The sequence below is a fragment of the Eucyclogobius newberryi genome, unplaced genomic scaffold (assembly GCF_026437365.1).
Source record: "Eucyclogobius newberryi isolate DKJ021-1_F unplaced genomic scaffold, fEucNew1.0.hap1 SCAF_14, whole genome shotgun sequence".
NCBI classification, from domain to species: Eukaryota; Metazoa; Chordata; class Actinopteri; order Gobiiformes; family Gobiidae; genus Eucyclogobius; species Eucyclogobius newberryi.
This window is the reverse complement of record NW_027315768.1, coordinates 1,920,806-1,941,742: the sequence shown is the minus strand read 5'-3', so window position 1 is coordinate 1,941,742 and position 20,937 is coordinate 1,920,806. Positions and strand designations below refer to the sequence as shown.

At 52.2% G+C, this 20,937-nt stretch overlaps 1 protein-coding gene across 1 annotated transcript in view; it reads right to left on the bottom strand.

Annotated features, from left to right (window-relative positions):
* The window catches only part of cryl1 (crystallin, lambda 1), a 68,532-nt gene that overhangs the window by 13,243 nt on the left and 34,352 nt on the right, over positions 1–20,937 (bottom strand). The window contains exons 5-6 of the mRNA XM_072444160.1: positions 17,571–17,666; positions 17,379–17,477 (exon numbers count right to left, since the gene is read on the bottom strand). Coding sequence (XP_072300261.1) covers positions 17,379–17,477; positions 17,571–17,666 — 195 coding nt within the window. The remainder of the gene's footprint in view (positions 1–17,378; positions 17,478–17,570; positions 17,667–20,937) is intronic.

The window sequence follows — 20,937 nt, the reverse complement described above, 5'->3', positions numbered from 1 at the left end:
GTCCATGTTTAATCCTGACTCTGGCACCAGCAGGAGGCCGGTCCATGTTTAATCCTGACTGTGGGCACCAGCAGGAGGCCGCTCCATGTTTAGTCCTGACTCTGGCACCAGCAGGAGGCCGGTCCATGTTTAGTCCTGACTCTGGCACCAGCAGGAGGCCGGTCCATGTTTAGTCCTGACTCTGGCACCAGCAGGAGGCCGCTCCATGCTGAGGGGTACTGGACAGTATACTAACTGGGGGCCCTAACAACAGTGACACCTGGAGAGGGGTGATTGGGAAGAATGGCCTCCCCGATGGGGGCGATAACCCCTAAAGGTTCTGGTGGACACAAGAAGTAAGGGACATGGTCAGGGACTTGTAGGACTCATGGGGCGGTTGACAAGTATCAACAGGCTAAACGTACAAGAGCTTGTGGTGTTGCAGAGGCAAAAACCCGGGGCTGGGGGAGTTCGGGAGGCCATGAAGGAGGACCAGGAGGACCGTTTATGGTGCTGGTGAAGACCTGCTGACCTCAACTGGTGATGTCATTGGACGGTGGAAGGAATACTTTGAGGACCTCCTTAATGGACATTTTTCAACTTGTGATAGAAATACATGTGGTGGGCCTTAGTACAAAGACCATCCACCTGGGCCTCAAAGTCACTTTGTCACCAATAATACTATTTAAACTGTCGACCTGTTGACCTGCTGTCAAAAAGTCAAAAGAAACTGGGGGAGGGAAGTAGGGAAATTCCTGTAATCAACAAATCTCTTTGGTCTTGGAAATACATTTTTAAGAAAGAGGCTTCACAGTCCAGTAAACATCTAGAGTCTTTTTGAAGAGCCTTGTGCTGCATGTGCAGCGTGTGCTGCGTGTGCAGCGTGTGCTGCGTGTGCAGCGTGTGCAGCGTGTGCAGCGTGTGCTGCGTGTGCAGCGTGTGCAGCGTGTGCAGCGTGTACTGCGTGTACTGCGTGTGCAGCGTGTGCAGCGTGTGCAGCGTGTGCAGCGTGTGCAGCGTGTGCAGCGTGTGCTGCGTGTGCTGCGTGTGCAGCGTGTGCAGCGTGTGCAGCGTGTGCAGCGTGTGCAGCGTGTGCTGCGTGTGCAGCGTGTGCTGCGTGTGCTGCGTGTGCAGCGTGTGCAGCGTGTGCAGCGTGTGCTGCGTGTGCAGCGTGTGCTGCGTGTGCAGCGTGTGCTGCGTGTGCAGCGTGTGCAGCGTGTGCAGCGTGTGCTGCGTGTGCTGCGTGTGCAGCGTGTGCTGCGTGTGCAGCGTGTGCAACGTGTGCAGCGTGTGCAGCGTGTGCAGCGTGTGCAGCGTGTGCAGCGTGTGCTGCGTGTGCAGCGTGTGCAGCGTGTGCAGCGTGTGCAGCGTGTGCAGCGTGTGCTGCGTGTGCAGCGTGTGCAGCGTGTGCAGCGTGTGCTGCGTGTGCAGCGTGTGCAGCGTGTGCTGCGTGTGCTGCGTGTGCAGCGTGTGCAGCGTGTGCAGCGTGTGCAGCGTGTGCTGCGTGTGCAGCGTGTGCAGCGTGTGCAGCGTGTGCTGCGTGTGCAGCGTGTGCAGCGTGTGCTGCGTGTGCTGCGTGTGCAGCGTGTGCTGCGTGTGCAGCGTGTGCTGCGTGTGCTGCGTGTGCAGCGTGTGCTGCGTGTGCAGCGTGTGCAGCGTGTGCTGCGTGTGCTGCTTGTGCAGCGTGTGCTGCGTGTGCAGCGTGTGCAGCGTGTGCAGCGTGTGCAGCGTGTGCAGCGTGTGCTGCGTGTGCAGCGTGTGCAGCGTGTGCAGCGTGTGCAGCGTGTGCAGCGTGTGCAGCGTGTGCAGCGTGTGCTGCGTGTGCAGCGTGTGCAGCGTGTGCAGCGTGTGCAGCGTGTGCTGCGTGTGCAGCGTGTGCAGCGTGTGCAGCGTGTGCAGCGTGTGCAGCGTGTGCTGCGTGTGCAGCGTGTGCAGCGTGTGCAGCATGTGCTTTGTGAGTGTGATCACAGTTTGAGTCTGGTCTGACAGAAGCTGCCGCCTCGCTCAGTTCACTTTGGTTCAGTTGTGAAGAGCAGCACCAGTGACTTCAATTCAACTCAATAAAGATGTTAACCATCCCAAGTGTGCGCAAAAAATTATAGATATAGTCGCAAGCGGCAATGATCGGCCCTCGCCACGCCACCGCCCTATATGGGCATTATTGTCTAATGAAAATGTCAATATATTGGTAAATGTTTGTGGCTGTGCAGCACAAAGACCCTAATGTCTAAAAAGGGTTGATATCTTTTGATGGTCCACTCCTGAAGATGAGGAGATGTATAAATTGTAAACATGTTCAAATTTCAGAGCTTTGGCGATTTTGCCATTGAATAACACGAGGTTCCTTTTCTTTTTGCTTTTCGCTGTAACAAATATGACATGGGTCTCTCCACTTTTTTGACTGGGACACAAAAAATGTAATAATTGAAAATTATTTAGATAAATTTGATGTCACACTATTCACCACCATTTTCTTTTTTTAAATATATATATATTTTTTATAATTAAAATAAACATAACAAGACCGAACATACCACCAGAGGCAAAAGAAAATAAAAAAGACTGATATTACTTATCCAACACGAAAAGGAAAATAAGGCATTTATAAATCAAACGTCCCATTTAGCCCACAGTCCGACAAATTTGTCTGTCACATTTTGCTGCCACATCCTCTCCAACAGTCTGCCTCCTGCTGCCACATCCTCTCCAACAGTCTGTCTCCTGCTGCCACATCCTCTCCAACAGTCTGTCTCCTGCTGCCACATCCTCTCCAACAGTCTGTCTCCTGCTGCCACATCCTCTCCAACAGTCTGTCTCCTGCTGCCACATCCTCTCCAACAGTCTGCCTCCTGCTGCCACATCCTCTCCAACAGTCTGCCTCCTGCTGCCACATCCTCTCCAACAGTCTGTCTCCTGCTGCCACATCCTCTCCAACAGTCTGTCTCCTGCTGCCACATCCTCTCCAACAGTCTGTCTCCTGCTGCCACATCCTCTCCAACAGTCTGTCTCCTGCTGCCACATCCTCTCCAACAGTCTGTCTCCTGCTGCCACATCCTCTCCAACAGTCTGTCTCCTGCTGCCACATCCTCTCCAACAGTCTGCCTCCTGCTGCCACATCCTCTCCAACAGTCTGTCTCCTGCTGCCACATCCTCTCCAACAGTCTGTCTCCTGCTGCCACATCCTCTCCAACAGTCTGCCTCCTGCTGCCACATCCTCTCCAACAGTCTGTCTCCTGCCGCCACATCCTCTCCAACAGTCTGTCTCCTGCTGCCACATCCTCTCCAACAGTCTGTCTCCTGCTGCCACATCCTCTCCAACAGTCTGTCTCCTGCTGCCACATCCTCTCCAACAGTCTGTCTCCTGCTGCCACATCCTCTCCAACAGTCTGCCTCCTGCTGCCACATCCTCTCCAACAGTCTGCCTCCTGCTGCCACATCCTCTCCAACAGTCTGTCTCCTGCTGCCACATCCTCTCCAACAGTCTGTCTCCTGCTGCCACATCCTCTCCAACAGTCTGCCTCCTGCTGCCACATCCTCTCCAACAGTCTGTCTCCTGCCGCCACATCCTCTCCAACAGTCTGTCTCCTGCTGCCACATCCTCTCCAACAGTCTGTCTCCTGCTGCCACATCCTCTCCAACAGTCTGTCTCCTGCTGCCACATCCTCTCCAACAGTCTGTCTCCTGCTGCCACATCCTCTCCAACAGTCTGTCTCCTGCTGCCACATCCTTTCCAACAGTCTGTCTCCTGCTGCCACATCCTCTCCAACAGTCTGCCTCCTGCTGCCACATCCTTTCCAACAGTCTGTCTCCTGCTGCCACATCCTCTCCAACAGTCTGTCTCCTGCTGCCACATCCTCTCCAACAGTCTGTCTCCTGCTGCCACATCCTCTCCAACAGTCTGTCTCCTGCTGCCACATCCTCTCCAACAGTCTGCCTCCTGCAGCCACATCCTCTCCAACAGTCTGTCTCCTGCTGCCACATCCTCTCCAACAGTCTGTCTCCTGCTGCCACATCCTTTCCAACAGTCTGTCTCCTGCTGCCACATCCTCTCCAACAGTCTGCCTCCTGCTGCCACATCCTTTCCAACAGTCTGTCTCCTGCTGCCACATCCTCTCCAACAGTCTGTCTCCTGCTGCCACATCCTCTCCAACAGTCTGTCTCCTGCTGCCACATCCTCTCCAACAGTCTGTCTCCTGCTGCCACATCCTCTCCAACAGTCTGCCTCCTGCAGCCACATCCTCTCCAACAGTCTGCCTCCTGCTGCCACATCCTCTCCAACAGTCTGTCTCCTGCAGCCACATCCTCTCCAACAGTCTGTCTCCTGCTGCCACATCCTCTCCAACAGTCTGTCTCCTGCTGCCACATCCTCTCCAACAGTCTGTCTCCTGCTGCCACATCCTCTCCAACAGTCTGCCTCCTGCAGCCACATCCTCTCCAACAGTCTGCCTCCTGCTGCCACATCCTCTCCAACAGTCTGTCTCCTGCAGCCACATCCTCTCCAACAGTCTGTCTCCTGCTGCCACATCCTCTCCAACAGTCTGTCTCCTGCTGCCACATCCTCTCCAACAGTCTGTCTCCTGCTGCCACATCCTCTCCAACAGTCTGTCTCCTGCTGCCACATCCTCTCCAACAGTCTGCCTCCTGCAGCCACATCCTCTCCAACAGTCTGCCTCCTGCTGCCACATCCTCTCCAACAGTCTGCCTCCTGCTGCCACATCCTCTCCAACAGTCTGCCTCCTGCTGCCACATCCTCTCCAACAGTCTGTCTCCTGCTGCCACATCCTCTCCAACAGTCTGTCTCCTGCTGCCACATCCTCTCCAACAGTCTGTCTCCTGCTGCCACATCCTCTCCAACAGTCTGTCTCCTGCTGCCACATCCTCTCCAACAGTCTGTCTCCTGCTGCCACATCCTCTCCAACAGTCTGTCTCCTGCTGCCACATCCTCTCCAACAGTCTGCCTCCTGCTGCCACATCCTCTCCAACAGTCTGTCTCCTGCTGCCACATCCTCTCCAACAGTCTGTCTCCTGCTGCCACATCCTCTCCAACAGTCTGCCTCCTGCTGCCACATCCTCTCCAACAGTCTGTCTCCTGCCGCCACATCCTCTCCAACAGTCTGTCTCCTGCTGCCACATCCTCTCCAACAGTCTGTCTCCTGCTGCCACATCCTCTCCAACAGTCTGTCTCCTGCTGCCACATCCTCTCCAACAGTCTGTCTCCTGCTGCCACATCCTCTCCAACAGTCTGCCTCCTGCTGCCACATCCTCTCCAACAGTCTGCCTCCTGCTGCCACATCCTCTCCAACAGTCTGTCTCCTGCTGCCACATCCTCTCCAACAGTCTGTCTCCTGCTGCCACATCCTCTCCAACAGTCTGCCTCCTGCTGCCACATCCTCTCCAACAGTCTGTCTCCTGCCGCCACATCCTCTCCAACAGTCTGTCTCCTGCTGCCACATCCTCTCCAACAGTCTGTCTCCTGCTGCCACATCCTCTCCAACAGTCTGTCTCCTGCTGCCACATCCTCTCCAACAGTCTGTCTCCTGCTGCCACATCCTCTCCAACAGTCTGTCTCCTGCTGCCACATCCTTTCCAACAGTCTGTCTCCTGCTGCCACATCCTCTCCAACAGTCTGCCTCCTGCTGCCACATCCTTTCCAACAGTCTGTCTCCTGCTGCCACATCCTCTCCAACAGTCTGTCTCCTGCTGCCACATCCTCTCCAACAGTCTGTCTCCTGCTGCCACATCCTCTCCAACAGTCTGTCTCCTGCTGCCACATCCTCTCCAACAGTCTGCCTCCTGCAGCCACATCCTCTCCAACAGTCTGTCTCCTGCTGCCACATCCTCTCCAACAGTCTGTCTCCTGCTGCCACATCCTTTCCAACAGTCTGTCTCCTGCTGCCACATCCTCTCCAACAGTCTGCCTCCTGCTGCCACATCCTTTCCAACAGTCTGTCTCCTGCTGCCACATCCTCTCCAACAGTCTGTCTCCTGCTGCCACATCCTCTCCAACAGTCTGTCTCCTGCTGCCACATCCTCTCCAACAGTCTGTCTCCTGCTGCCACATCCTCTCCAACAGTCTGCCTCCTGCAGCCACATCCTCTCCAACAGTCTGCCTCCTGCTGCCACATCCTCTCCAACAGTCTGTCTCCTGCAGCCACATCCTCTCCAACAGTCTGTCTCCTGCTGCCACATCCTCTCCAACAGTCTGTCTCCTGCTGCCACATCCTCTCCAACAGTCTGTCTCCTGCTGCCACATCCTCTCCAACAGTCTGCCTCCTGCAGCCACATCCTCTCCAACAGTCTGCCTCCTGCTGCCACATCCTCTCCAACAGTCTGTCTCCTGCAGCCACATCCTCTCCAACAGTCTGTCTCCTGCTGCCACATCCTCTCCAACAGTCTGTCTCCTGCTGCCACATCCTCTCCAACAGTCTGTCTCCTGCTGCCACATCCTCTCCAACAGTCTGTCTCCTGCTGCCACATCCTCTCCAACAGTCTGCCTCCTGCAGCCACATCCTCTCCAACAGTCTGCCTCCTGCTGCCACATCCTCTCCAACAGTCTGTCTCCTGCAGCCACATCCTCTCCAACAGTCTGCCTCCTGCAGCCACATCCTCTCCAACAGTCTGCCTAAAGACTAATGTTCTAGACCCAAAACACGATGTCCTTGTTCAACTCTAACATTGGTCCTGAGCTGGAGCAGCCGGTCCCACAGGTTCAAACTGCTCAGGCTGAGACTGTCGCACACTTTGAAGGCTGAACACATCTAGCCTCGTTAAGTCTTCAATAATGTGACATGCAAATGTGGAACAAAAATGCCTGAGCGAACATTCCCACAGTCACACATGCTTTTGGTTTCACAGGTTGTAAAAGTGTTTGTAGGATTATTCAGACATTAAGTCCAGATAATAACGCTCTTCATTATTCTTTGTAGTAAAAAGGCTGTTTAAGCATAAGGTGAGATGTGAGAACGTGCTCGCCTCACGAGACGGAGCAGCAAAGACTGAGCATCAGCTCAGTCTCAATCCAGAGACAAACAAACAAACGATTGACTTAAGGACATTCTGATGGACAGTGTGGACGACACGGACAATATACTTCACAAGATTTACTGTGAATCCTTCTGTTTTGATGGATGAAGTGTCCAAGCCTGTGATGCTGTGTGAGCGCACGACATCGTGAACTCTGTCTTACACTCCTCTGTAGAGTGCAGCGTGACACTCCTCTGTAGAGTGCAGCGTGACACTCCTCTGTAGAGTGCAGCGTGACACTCCTCTGTAGAGTGCAGCGTGACACTCCTCTGTAGAGTGCAGCGTGACACTCCTCTGTAGAGTGCAGCGTGACACTCCTCTGTAGAGTGCAGCGTGACACTCCTCTGTAGAGTGCAGCGTGACACTCCTCTGTAGAGTGCAGCGTGACACTCCTCTGTAGAGTGCAGCGTGACACTCCTCTGTAGAGTGCAGCGTGACACTCCTCTGTAGAGTGCAGCGTGACACTCCTCTGTAGAGTGCAGCGTGACACTCCTCTGTAGAGTGCAGCGTGACACTCCTCTAGTAAAACACATTCTCCACATGAGCCTCTCCAGGGCCTAAACTGTGACTGACACAGACTCACTTTGAACGCACTCGTCAGGCTCACACACAACAGAAGAACAGGGAGGACCACTGACCTGCACTGTGGTCAGACCTGAAGCATGTGGTCAGACCTGAAGCATGTGGTCAGACCTGAAGCATGTGGTCAGACCTGAAGCATGTGGTCAGCAGACCTGAAGCATGTGGTCAGCAGACCTGAAGCTAAGGAGAACCGCTTGGCCTTTCTTGATTGTTCCACAATCAGAGGAGAGGAAGCTCCAAATAGAAGTCTATAAGAAACCGACACACACGGATCAGTACCTGAGAGCCCACCAGCTCAGAGGGCAAGAGGAGGAGCCCACCAGCTCAGAGGACAAGAGGAGCCCACCAGCTCAGAGGACAAGAGGAGCCCACCAGCTCAGAGGACAAGAGGAGCCCACCAGCTCAGAGGACAAGAGGAGCCCACCAGCTCAGAGGGCAAGAGGAGGAGCCCACCAGCTCAGAGGACAAGAGGAGCCCACCAGCTCAGAGGACAAGAGGAGCCCACCAGCTCAGAGGACAAGAGGAGCCCACCAGCTCAGAGGGCAAGAGGAGCCCACCAGCTCAGAGGACAAGAGGAGCCCACCAGCTCAGAGGGCAAGAGGAGCCCACCAGCTCAGAGGACAAGAGGAGCCCACCAGCTCAGAGGGCAAGAGGAGCCCACCAGCTCAGAGGACAAGAGGTGTCCACCAGCTCAGAGGACAAGAGGAGCCCACCAGCTCAGAGGACAAGAGGAGCCCACCAGCTCAGAGGACAAGAGGAGCCCACCAGCTCAGAGGACAAGAGGAGCCCACCAGCTCAGAGGACAAGAGGAAAGAGGAAAAACACGTCTGGAATGCCCTGTCAGCCTGTGGACACCCCGCTTGGGCTCTCAACAGAGTGAAGAGAACCAAAAAGCAGGACAAAAGGCACAAAAGGGAAACAGAACAGAGAAGGAAGGGTGTTTCTATCCCTTATGTCTCGGGACTGTCTGAAAAATTGCAGAGAATTTTTATACAACACGAAATCCCTGTTTATTTTAAACCAGGAAACACTTTAAGACAAAACCTGGTTCATCCTAAGGACAAGATGCAACACAAAAACAGAGCAATGTAGTTTATTCTGTCCAATGCAGTGAAGAAAAGTGTGAAGAGCGTCACATAATGAGACTAAACAGCCTCTGCACAAGAGACTATCAGCACAGAAGACACTGGAGTTCAGGACCACAGAGCGCCGTGCATCTTCATCTTGAAGCCTCTAATCACTCTATTGAAGACAGTGAGGAGAAGATTCTGAGCAGGAAAAAAGATGGTTTGAAAGAGTTAAAGATGCTATTTTTGTTAAAAAAAAAAAACCTTCTTTAAACAGGAATGTGGGGTTTAAGATTCAACCTTCCTGTTGTTTATAATGGAATCTTGAATCCCTGGAGAGGTCGACGCCCAGAGCATTCAGATTCTAATCAGGTCCTCAGGGAAGAGAGAGAGTGAGACTGGGACATAAGGGAGACTAATAGCCCATTAAAGGACTTATAGTAAACAAGAGGCTAGTTTGATGGAAAACAAAGAGGTGTAAGTTTCTGGCAAAGGACTTGACATAGAATAAGCAGCAGGTACAGTCGTGGTTGGATGCATGACGGCACTGAATGCTTGAGATCGAGGGCCGAGGATGCGTCTCGACACAATCAATGATCAGGATTCCTCTTGCTGGGTTTGGAGGGTGTGTCCTAGAATAAACACGTCTCCATCTTGCCTTTTTTACTGGGCGACTTTAACTTTTGCAGCCTTTATGATGTGTTCCTTCTCATGGTGTTTAAGAAACCTCATCATCAGGCCTCGTAGCCTATCATCATCTTGTATTTTTTGGCCCAGACGACGTGCTCTCGCTATATTATTTAAGGGGACCACAACTCTAGTCCTGGATATACGTTCTGTATCAGTTAATAAAGAAAGCCTTCTGTGTCATCCCTCCCTCTGGTTCCTCCAAATTCAAAATCTTGCTTTTCATAGTCTTGTTCTCCATCCGCAGTTTCATCACCTCGACTTTCAGCTCCCGCAACTCATCCATGATGTCTGGCATATGCTGCTTTGCCTCAGCAACGTGCCTGCTGCCTCCTCCCACCTTCAGCCTCGCCATATCGGCATAAGTGGAGCCAGGCACCCATCACCGCCCTGACTTCAGCTTCCAATGACGCCATGTTACGCTGCATTTCACGTAGGGCCAGCGTCTGGGGAGTCCTCAGCGGGAACGAGCCTCATCAGTGTGGAGCCCAGGTTACGGTACTTTCTTTGATTGTTTAACTCCTGAAGCATCATGTTCCTTGTTTTTTCCACGTTTAATCGTCTCTCGCAGCCGCTTGCTCCTCGTTTTGTGGGTGTCCGCGGCAGAGCGTCGTACTGCAGTCTACTCAGTCCACCAGCCTTTTTACAACCAAAGGAATAATTATAAGTAAACATTTTATTAACAACAATAGGTCAAGTCTTGAGATTTAGACAAAGACCTGTGATTTAAGGTTTATTTTATTTGTTTGCCCTTTTGACTCAACAGACAAAATACTGAATTAAAGTTTAGTTTTTTTAATTGGTAAATGTCAGAATCAGAAAGGGTTTATTGCCATTTAGCAATAAACTTGTAGGATCTTGTCTTGGTGATTTGGTGCAACATAAAACAATGAATAAAACACAAAAGAGAAACAACTTAAAACTGCTATGCATAAAAATAACAATAAGCTATAAGATAAAAAATAAGGATAAAATAAAAATAAAACATAGGTTTAATATGTACATACATTTACAGCTGAATTTACATTTGTAGTGCAGAAAGTGAACAGTGAGTGATTAAATGATGGTTAAAGTGAGTCCAACGGCCGAGGACCATGATTTCAGGTAGAATGCCATTTTCCCCAGGTTTTGGCAGTGAGAACAGACTATGTCAGATATGATTCTCTGGTCAGGTGACAGCCATGTGGTCAGCTCATGGCCAGATTTCACACTGGAGAATGACATTTGAGCTACTGTGACAGCAGGGACAGACACACTTAAACATGTTTGGACGCTCCTCAGGGTTTTGCATTTTTGCACATTTGTAAGATAAGATGTTCCACAAGGCGACACTAAGAAAGAAATGTCATGTTTTTGCTAATAAACTTGATTGATAGGGAAAATTCAATCTGTAAATCTGTAAAAATATATCAGATCTATCAAGCAAAATGGACTTTTAAGAGCTTTTAACCATATTATAATCGTTCCCTCTTTTTTGAGGGATTCATGTACATTTGAGTCATCTCTATTCTCCTGCAGACAAGAGGCCATTGCTCTGTCGGTCCAGGTCCACTCCACTGTTCTTAACTTGGCTTCACCCTCTTCTGAAGAGTGCACACGCTTTCCTGCTCGCTCCGTTTGCTATCGCGGCTTTTCTTATTTATTTTGCTTTTTAATCAGTTTTTGTCTTCCTTTTTTGTTTTGACTTTTTAAGTAAACCAAGGATTTTAAGAACAATTTGACAGTTTTAACGACATATCTGATGAGCCAGCGACATGTCCGGGAGAAGAGAGAAAGACTGTGAACGCTGTCGGAAATATCAACAAGATATTCATGAGCTGAAAACACAGATATTTGTTTTAGAATCTGAAAAATGACTCCACGATACAATTCCAGTGTCATCCTGTGGTAAGAAGTCCACATTTTATACAAGAAAAACTGCTACTTTCAACCTAAACCGCAGTGACTGTGTCGTTCTCAAAACTGTCTGAAAACCAGAAAGACCAGGATGTTTCTTGGAACAAACTCGGTGCAAAGCCTAAACGATACAAATATAATGTAAAGTCACCTAAAATACAGCTCAAAAACAGATTTTGAGTTTAGCACAGGCTCACACGCTAAACAAGGCAGGGCCTGGTTAATACTTAGATGGGAGACCACCACAGTGGGCCCTTGGTGACAAACTCCTATTGAATCCCAATGTCCACCAATAGACTCATTTTTCCAACTATTTAAAACATTTCAAAAATATCAATCAATACTGAGGTTTATTTAAAAACTCTTACCACTTTCAAAGCCCAAATTGCTGTACTGCAAAGTGCAATAATACATATATACAAAAAATTAAAATACAGTTAATAAAAATAATGACTCAGCTCAGTTTGTGTTTTAAAGGCCAGAGAGAAAAGGTTCAAATGCTACAGGAAATTAAGACACGAGGGGAAATGATGACCTGGCCTCACAAGAAATCATTTAACACAATATCTTGACCAAACAATGATTTTGTGATAGTAGATGCTTAGAAAACAACAAGCTGAAATAAGTATTTTTAAAATACGAGAAATTAAATCCTTTATTTTCTTCATAAAAACCTGTCAACAGATTTACAGAAAAGCTTATACCTCTATAAAGAAAGACCTTGTAAAATTGAACCTTATTCCATATTTCAGTCCAGGCCAAAGGCTTGCCAACTGTTAACATTTGTGTTTTGCCCAATTTCTGTCCAACATTTTTATTCAACAGGACAGTCCCAGAACACATGAGAATGGAGAGCCTACTGGCAACAGCCAATCCTCCAACATTCAGCCCCTTCCCATTTTGACATGGTGTTATAACCATGTCAAAATATTCCTCCATTGTGATGTGCATATTTATTTTGTGCATATTTATTTTGGGTTGTAAAAGACATGTTCCAGATTGAAGCGACATGTTAACTATGTGAGTGAATGGTGCTAACAAACTGTTCAGCACAGACTTTAGAAATCTGGAGGCTCACACATGGAGGCAGCTGTAGATGAACTCAGACTGGTGATGATCTCATGGACAGTTTTGTCAGTTACTGGTGCAAAGTGAGTTAGCTCTAAGTGTCTTGGTGGTTTTAGGGTAATTTTTTGCATTGTGGGATTTATAGCATTTTTAATGCCCTGAACTTTGTCATTAAAGAATAATGCAAACTCATTACACTTGATGTGGAAATGAGTTCTAACGGCAGCTGAGCTGGAGGGTTTGTTCATCTGTTACTGTGGCAACAGGACACGCCAGTTGTTACTGCAGCTTCTAATTATTTCAGAGAAATATCTTTCCCTAGTTCTACATAAAATGAGGTTGTACATGTTCAGCTTCTTTTTGTAAATCTCTTTTTGAACCTGGAGCTTTGACTTGCGCCATTTCCGTTCGGCCCTGCGGCACTCCCATTTCTGTGCCCTGACCCAATCATCATGTCTTCATGGCAACTTCTGCTTATTTTTAACCATATTAGCCTTTAGAGGCTGCAGGACCAGCCTCTGAACAGCTGCAGGACCAGCCTCTGAACAGCTGCAGGACCAGCCTCTGGTAAAAAAACAGACATGGTGGTGGGGCTTTTGTAGCCGGGGAGAGTTTGGGACCAGGTGAGGAGCGAGGGGGGATGGGTGGTAGGGCTTTTGGTGGTGTAGGTGGAACACAGGTTGGTGCAGTGAAGAGTTGATCGGTGGTGATATCAGAACTTTTGATCTTGCTATATTGGGCTTGAGTGGAGCCATCTTAAGTCCTGATTTGATCAGACTTTCAAGATGGCTGTGAAGGCCCCTGGGTGAAGGTGGAGATGAGAAGGAGAGTGAGGAATTTGTAGTGGGAGTAGATGTTGTAGGGGAATCCAGGGCTTGTCTGAAGGCAGGGGCGATGACAGGGGCGATGACAGGGATGTTGTTGGGCCTGTCACGGATGGGTCCGAGGCCTTTGAAGATTGTTGTGGTGCTGTTGCTGATGAGTCCTTTGCTGGAGGCGGTGGAGGTGAATGTGGAGCAGCTGCTGATGAGTCCTTTGGTGGAGGCTGAGGTTGTGGTGCTGTTGATGTTGAAACATTGGCTCTGGCTGATGGAGCAGGAATTCTTCTCTCATTCCTCTCTTCTCTAACTCTCTGCTCAGGACCCTGTCCAGGCCCAGTCCAATGCCTCACTCCACCTCTGCACCCTCACTCCACCTCTGCACCCTCACTCCACCTCTGCACCCTCACTCCACCTCTGCACCCTCACTGCACCCTCACTCCACCTCTGCATAGGTGGGGGCCCCTCTCGTTTCCAGAATAGATAGAAGTTCTGGATGTAGTGCAGTCCTCTAGGTGCACACTCTTTGGACAGCCATGTGGCAAGGCAAGTTTAGCACATTTCATACACAAGGCAATTCAAGTGCTTGCAAGGCAAGTGCTTCACAGCAGGAAAAATGCATTAAAATCACAAAGAAATTACGTAAACAATACAATTAATTAATTAAAAACAATTTAAGTCATAAAAGAGAAGAGTGCAAAGAAAATCCTTTCAGTCATATGCACAGCTAAACAAAACTGTTTTTAGCTTAGATTTGAACATTGTCAGAGTAGAAGCCTGTCTCACATCTTCAGGAAGAATGTTCCAGATTTTAGCTGCATAAAACTGAAATGCAGATTGTGTTCAGATGTGTTCAGCTGAAGCAGCTAAACTTGTTTCTCTTCCTGTCGATGTTTAGAACAGTTCAACTTATGAATGTTTTGATTTCCATTTCATCCGCACGTGGACTTCAAGAAGTCTCTTTTCTAAACTTCAGTCTGTTCTCGCTGCATGTCGACTGCACCACAAGCACAGTCAGCTGTTTCACTCCTCCATGTTTGGCCAAAACATTAGGAAGAATGCGTGTTGATATTTACATGCGTCACGTGACTTATCGCAGCGTCTCCAGTCAGGACAGACTTATCAATGACCTTGACGTTTGACACAGATTCTCTCTCTGTCTGCTGCCTTTTGGCCTCGTCATGTCTTTTCGCGTGTGCGTGTGAGCGTGTGCGAGTGAGCGTGTGCGAGCGTGTGAGTGTGTGCGTGTGAGCGTGTGCGAGTGAGCGTGTGCGAGCGTGTGCGAGCATGTGCGTGTAAGCGTGTGTGAGCGTGTGAGAGCGTGTGCGTGTGAGCGTGTGCGAGCATGTGAGAGCGTGTGCGTGTGAGCGTGTGCGAGCATGTGCGTGTGAGCGTGTGTGAGCGTGTGAGAGCGTGTGCGTGTGAGCGTGTGCGAGCATGTGCGTGTGAGCGTGTGTGAGCGTGTGAGCGTGTGAGAGCGTGTGTGAGCGTGTGAGCGTGTGCGAGCATGTGCGTGTGAGCGTGTGCGAGCGAGCGTGTGCGAGCGAGCGTGTGCAAGCGAGCGTGTGCAAGCGTGTGCGAGCGAGCGCGTGTGAGCGTGTGCGAGCGTGTGCGAGCGAGCGTGTGAGCGTGTGCGAGCGTGTGCGTGTGAGCGTGTGCGAGCGAGCGTGTGCGAGCGAGCGTGTGCGAGCGTGTGAGCGTGTGCGAGCGTGTGCGTGCGAGCGTGTGCAAGCGTGTGCGAGCGTCTGCGTGCGAGCGTGTGCGAGCGAGTGTGTGCGTGCGAGCGTGTGCGTGCGAGCGTGTGCGTGCGAGCGTGTGCGTGCGAGCGTGTGCGAGCGAGCGCGTGTGAGCGTGTGCGTGCGAGCGTGTGCGTGCGAGCGTGTGCGAGCGAGCGCGTGTGAGCGTGTGCGTGCGAGCGTGTGCGTGCGAGCGTGTGCGAGCGAGCGCGTGTGAGCGTGTGCGTGCGAGCGAGCTTGTGCGAGCGTGTGAGCGTGTGCGTGTGCGAGCGAGCGCGTGCGAGCGTGTGCGTGCGAGCGTGTGCGAGCGAGCGCGTGCGAGCGTGTGCGTGCGAGCGCGTGCGAGCGTGTGCGTGCGAGCGTGTGCGTGCGAGCTTGTGCGAGCGTGTGAGCGTGTGCGAGCGTGTGCGAGCGTGTGCGAGCGTGTGCGAGCGTGTGAGCGTGTGCGTGTGCGTGTGAGCGTGTGCGAGCGTGTGCGAGCGTGTGCGTGTGAGCGTGTGCGAGCGTGTGCGAGCGTGTGCGAGCGTGTGCGTGCGAGCGTGTGCGAGCGAGCGCGTGTGAGCGTGTGAGCGTGTGCGTGCAAGCGTGTGCGAGCGTGTGCGTGTGAGCGTGTGCGAGCGAGCGTGTGCGAGCGTGTGAGCGTGTGCGTGTGAGCGTGTGCGTGTGAGCGTGTGCGAGCGTGTGAGCGTGTGCGAGCGTGTGCGTGTGAGCGTGTGCGAGCGTGTGCAAGCGTGTGCGTGCGAGCGTGTGCAAGCGTGTGCGAGCGTCTGCGTGCGAGCGTGTGCGAGCGAGCGTGTGCGTGCGAGCGTGTGCGTGCGAGCGTGTGCGAGCGAGCGCGTGTGAGCGTGTGCGAGCGTGTGCGAGCGTGTGCGAGCGAGCGTGTGAGCGTGTGCGAGCGTGTGCGTGTGAGCGTGTGCGAGCGAGCGTGTGCGAGCGTGTGAGCGTGTGCGAGCGTGTGAGCGTGTGAGCGTGTGCGAGCGTGTGCGTGTGAGCGTGTGCGAGCGAGCGTGTGCGAGCGAGCGTGTGCGAGCGTGTGAGCGTGTGCGAGCGTGTGAGCGTGTGAGCGTGTGCGAGCGTGTGCGTGCGAGCGTGTGCAAGCGTGTGCGAGCGTCTGCGTGCGAGCGTGTGCGAGCGAGTGTGTGCGTGCGAGCGTGTGCGTGCGAGCGTGTGCGTGCGAGCGTGTGCGAGCGAGCGCGTGTGAGCGTGTGCGTGCGAGCGTGTGCGTGCGAGCGTGTGCGTGCGAGCGTGTGCGAGCGAGCGCGTGTGAGCGTGTGCGTGCGAGCGAGCTTGTGCGAGCGTGTGAGCGTGTGCGTGTGAGCGGGTGCGAGCGTGTGCGTGCGAGCGAGCTTGTGCGAGCGTGTGAGCGTGTGCGTGTGAGCGCGTGCGAGCGTGTGCGAGCGAGCGCGTGCGAGCGTGTGCGTGCGAGCGTGTGCGTGCGAGCTTGTGCGAGCGTGTGAGCGTGTGCGAGCGTGTGCGAGCGTGTGAGCGTGTGCGTGTGCGTGTGAGCGTGTGCGAGCGTGTGCGTGTGAGCGTGTGCGAGCGTGTGCGTGCGAGCGTGTGCGTGTGAGCGTGTGCGAGCGTGTGCGAGCGAGCGCGTGTGAGCGTGTGCGAGCGTGTGCGAGCGTGTGCGAGCGTGTGCGAGCGTGTGCGAGCGTGTGCGTGCGAGCGTGTGCGTGTGAGCGTGTGCGAGCGTGTGCGAGCGAGCGCGTGTGAGCGTGTGAGCGTGTGCGTGCAAGCGTGTGCGAGCGTGTGCGTGTGAGCGTGTGCGAGCGAGCGTGTGCGAGCGTGTGAGCGTGTGCGTGTGAGCGTGTGAGCGTGTGCGAGCGTGTGAGCGTGTGCGAGCGTGTGCGTGTGAGCGTGTGCGAGCGTGTGCGAGCGTGTGCGTGCGAGCGTGTGCAAGCGTGTGCGAGCGTGTGCGAGCGAGCGTGTGCGTGCGAGCGTGTGCGAGCGAGCGTGTGCGTGCGAGCGTGTGCGTGCGAGCGTGTGCGAGCGAGCGCGTGTGAGCGTGTGCGTGCGAGCGTGTGCGTGCGAGCGTGTGCGAGCGAGCTTGTGCGAGCGTGTGAGCGTGTGCGAGCGTGTGCGAGCGTGTGCGAGCGTGTGAGCGTGTGCGTGTGAGCGTGTGCGAGCGTGTGCGTGTGAGCGGGTGCGAGCGTGTGCGTGCGAGCGTGTGCGAGCGTGTGCGTGCGAGCGTGTGCGAGCGTGTGCGAGCGAGCGTGTGCGTGCGAGCGTGTGCGAGCGTGTGAGCGTGTGAGCGTGTGCGTGCGAGCGTGTGAGCGTGTGAGCGTGTGCGTGCAAGCGTGTGCGAGCGTGTGCGTGTGAGCGTGTGCGAGCGAGCGTGTGCGAGCGTGTGAGCGTGTGCGTGTGAGCGTGTGCGTGTGAGCGTGTGCGAGCGTGTGCGAGCGTGTGCGAGCGTGTGAGCGTGTGCGTGTGAGCGTGTGCGTGTGAGCGTGTGCGAGCGTGTGCGAGCGTGTGCGAGCGAGCGTGTGCGAGCGAGCGTGTGCGAGCGTGTGCGTGTGTCTAACCTGCACCAGCCTCCAGGACTCTGCGATCACAGCCATCTGGATCCTGTTCAAAGCGAAGCCATCCAGCTCCCGGCTCAGCCGCACTGGCACTTGGCCCACCTAAAACACACGTCACAGCTCATGTATATTTCTCAGGGCCATTTGCCTGTCACAATTACGGAATTACGCAATTTTGGGAGTGTGTGGCGTTACCTGGCTCATGAGGGCGTGGGCCGCATCCATCACAGAGGAGGTGGTGTGTGGGTGAGGGACCAGCTCCACCAGCTTCACCAGGTATGGAGGGTTCACCTGGGACACAAGCATCATCTTCACCTCAGAACATTCATGCTTCTCCTCTGCACCCCGACAGAGCTCTGCACCCCGACAGAGCTCTGCACCCCGACAGAGCTCTGCACCCCGACAGAGCTCTGCACCCCGACAGAGCTCTGCACCCCGACAGAGCTCTGCACCCCGTAAATAACTATACATCTTAAAAACTAATCAGATTAAACATTAAACATAAACAATTAGCGACCCTCACCATTTAGAAAAAAATACCATACTACTTTTCCCCCACGCTTTGAAACCTGTGGCCGATACGACGGTGCGTCTAATGTATAGATTTTACTGGCTAACTGCCTTCCTGCACTCTAGCAGGAAGCGAAGCATCTGACACGCTGTAGAAGAAGGCGTCAGTAGAGGCTCTGTCCAAGGGACACGTTGTGTTCTCTATATTTTAAGCTTCAAATGTCTTCAAGTGTTTAATGACATCAGAATAATATACAAGGAGAAATCAGCCTGCTCAGTCCTGTGGCGCAGCAGCGGAGCGCGGCACCACGAGCCCCCGGGACAACTGACCTGTCGCTTTTGTACTATATTTATGTGTGATTGTCTCATGTTACAACATGGGAACCTGCGGTTTATTGAGGCCCGTATATGTGCAAGTTCTATTTTTATTGCATATTTTGTGTGCGCGGCCTTTATTCAGGAGCATTTTACAGCCCGAAAAGTACGGCAAGTGTGACAACCATGTAAAAAAATAAGAAATCAGGAAGGGGGCAAACACAGAGACTCCCAGACTTCCTTTGCCTTTGGACTCGGCTCCTTCTTCACCACAAGAGTCGATGCAGCGACTGCACCGATCCAACTGTCAATCTCACGCTCCATCCTTCCCTCACTCGTGAACAAGACCCCGAGATACTTGAACTCCTCCACTTGGGGCAAGGACACCCCACCCACCTGGAGAGGGCAAGGACCCCCCACCCATCTGGAGAGGGCAAGGACCCCCCACCCACCTGGAGAGGGCAAGCCACCTTTTTCCGGACGAGAACCATGACCTCGGATTAAGCGTCTTTGGGTCACTGAAAAGCGCTATATAAATAAAAGTTATCATCATCATCATCATCATCATCATCATCATCATCATCATCATCATTATTATTATTATTATTATTATTATTATTATTATTATTATTTGGAGCTGATTCTCATCCCAGCCGCTTCACACTCGGCTCAAACCGTCCCAGTGCAGCTGCAAGTCCAGGTTTGATGGAGCCATCAGGACAACATCGTCTGCAAACAGCAGAAATCCTGTGGTCCCCAAACCGGACACCCTCTGACCCCTGACCACACCCTCCGACCCCTGACCACACCCTCCGACCCCTGACCACACCCTCTGACCCCTGACCACACCCTCTGACCCCTGACCACACCCTCTGACCCCTGACGAGACCCTCTGACCCCTGACCACACCCTCCGACCCCTGACCACACCCTCTGACCCCTGACCACACCCTCTGACCCCTGACCACACCCTCTGACCCCTGACGAGACCCTCTGACCCCTGACCACACCCTCTGACCCCTGACTGCGCCTAGAAATTCTGTCCATAAAAACTATGAACAGAACCGGTGACAAAGCGCAGCCCTGAGGAGTCCCACATGCACTGGGAACAGGTCTGACTCACTGCAGTGACCACAGCTCCTGCTCCGGTCAGACAGGGACCGGACAGCCCTGAGCAAAGGGCCCCGACCCCGTACTCCCGGAGCACCCCCCAAAGGACACCCGAGGGACAAAATCGAAAGCCCTTCTTCGCTTCTACAGTTAAAATGAATAATATATATCTCGTTATATGCATCTCAAATTGCTCATCGGTATAATATTTACAAGTGTTCGTATTTTTGTACACAGATGTATTCTGTATTCTGGCAAATTGCCACAAACAGCACTGTAATTGACTCATTGCAAGTTATTGCAAATGCTTGATGGCAGTTTTTTGCTGCTAAGGGTGGCCCAACCAGTAATTAGTTACTTTATGTAGTAGTTGAAGATGTTAATTGTTAACTGAGGTTCAGGAGCTGGACCACGCCTCAACCTGCTACTCCTCCAGTAACCACGCCTCCACTCTTTAACCACACCTCTAATTACCCAGCAGCCCTGTTTATACAGGCCAATCCCAGCATCTCTTTTTGTCTCTGCTCTCGACAGAGAGACAGTCAGCCAGAGCGTTCACTTGAACAAGAATCATGAGCTGTTTTCTTTCAGATTCTGACCTGTTCCCAGTCTGAACTTTAAGTGTCTTCAGTCGTCACGGCCAGGCTTACGCCGATCCACCGCGGCAACCACGCTCGCTCCGATCCACACCTCTAACGGGTCCTCCACGTCTGTTCGAATTATACCCCACTATCGTTCCAGACATTCTTTGGGGGTTCGATCAGTCAGAAGGCACTCATTCGACAGCTTCTCTTTAGAAGATCAGTAAGAGATGTTCTATTATGCCGCACCTCATAATACTCTAGAGTCTGGTCTACTCCCCTCTATCAATCCGTCACCTGCATCGCTTATACTCAAGTCACCATAATCCACCAAATCCTACTCACGATTCACTGTCCCAAAATCTGAACTTCGACGATCGCCTCAATTCCTCTTCTTTCTTTCAGGAGCCATCTTAAACCAGACGACCCTCTCATCTATCTTTCATTCCACTCATTCTCAATCTCATTCGGCTCAATAAATTTCCCTCTTCCATCGCTCATAGTGACTTCATCACTATCTGCAGTTCGTCAGCTCCTACATCCATGCAAGTATTCCGCTCTCCTCAACCTTTCTCTCCACTCCACCACATGATCCAGTTCTAACAATTGCTCGTCCAAAGCTCAACCCCGTCACTCACTCTCACTCTTATTCATACCCATGTACTTCCATCGACGACCCACAAAAGCATCGTCTTTAACACCAACCGGTCGACTTGTGACCGTATTACGGCACCGCCAAGTCTTTTGCACTCGCCTGCTCTCCGTATCTTCCAAATTCATTGCCTAAAACTCTTTCAAAACTCTTCTTCAATCCACCAGTATTAATCCTCGTCTCCAGTAATGGACAGACTGCTTTTAGATTCCATCCAGCTTCTCTTCAGAGAGTCCTTGACTATCCAGCTCCTCTTCTCTTGTGCCACTCAGTTCACATCATTTTCAGCCAGGCTTTATATTGAGATCCAGATCATCTTTGCTCATTTTTAATCCTCTTTAGGGGTTCTGAATCTGCTGTTTCAATTACTCGAGACAGAGCCCCCATCCTGAGTC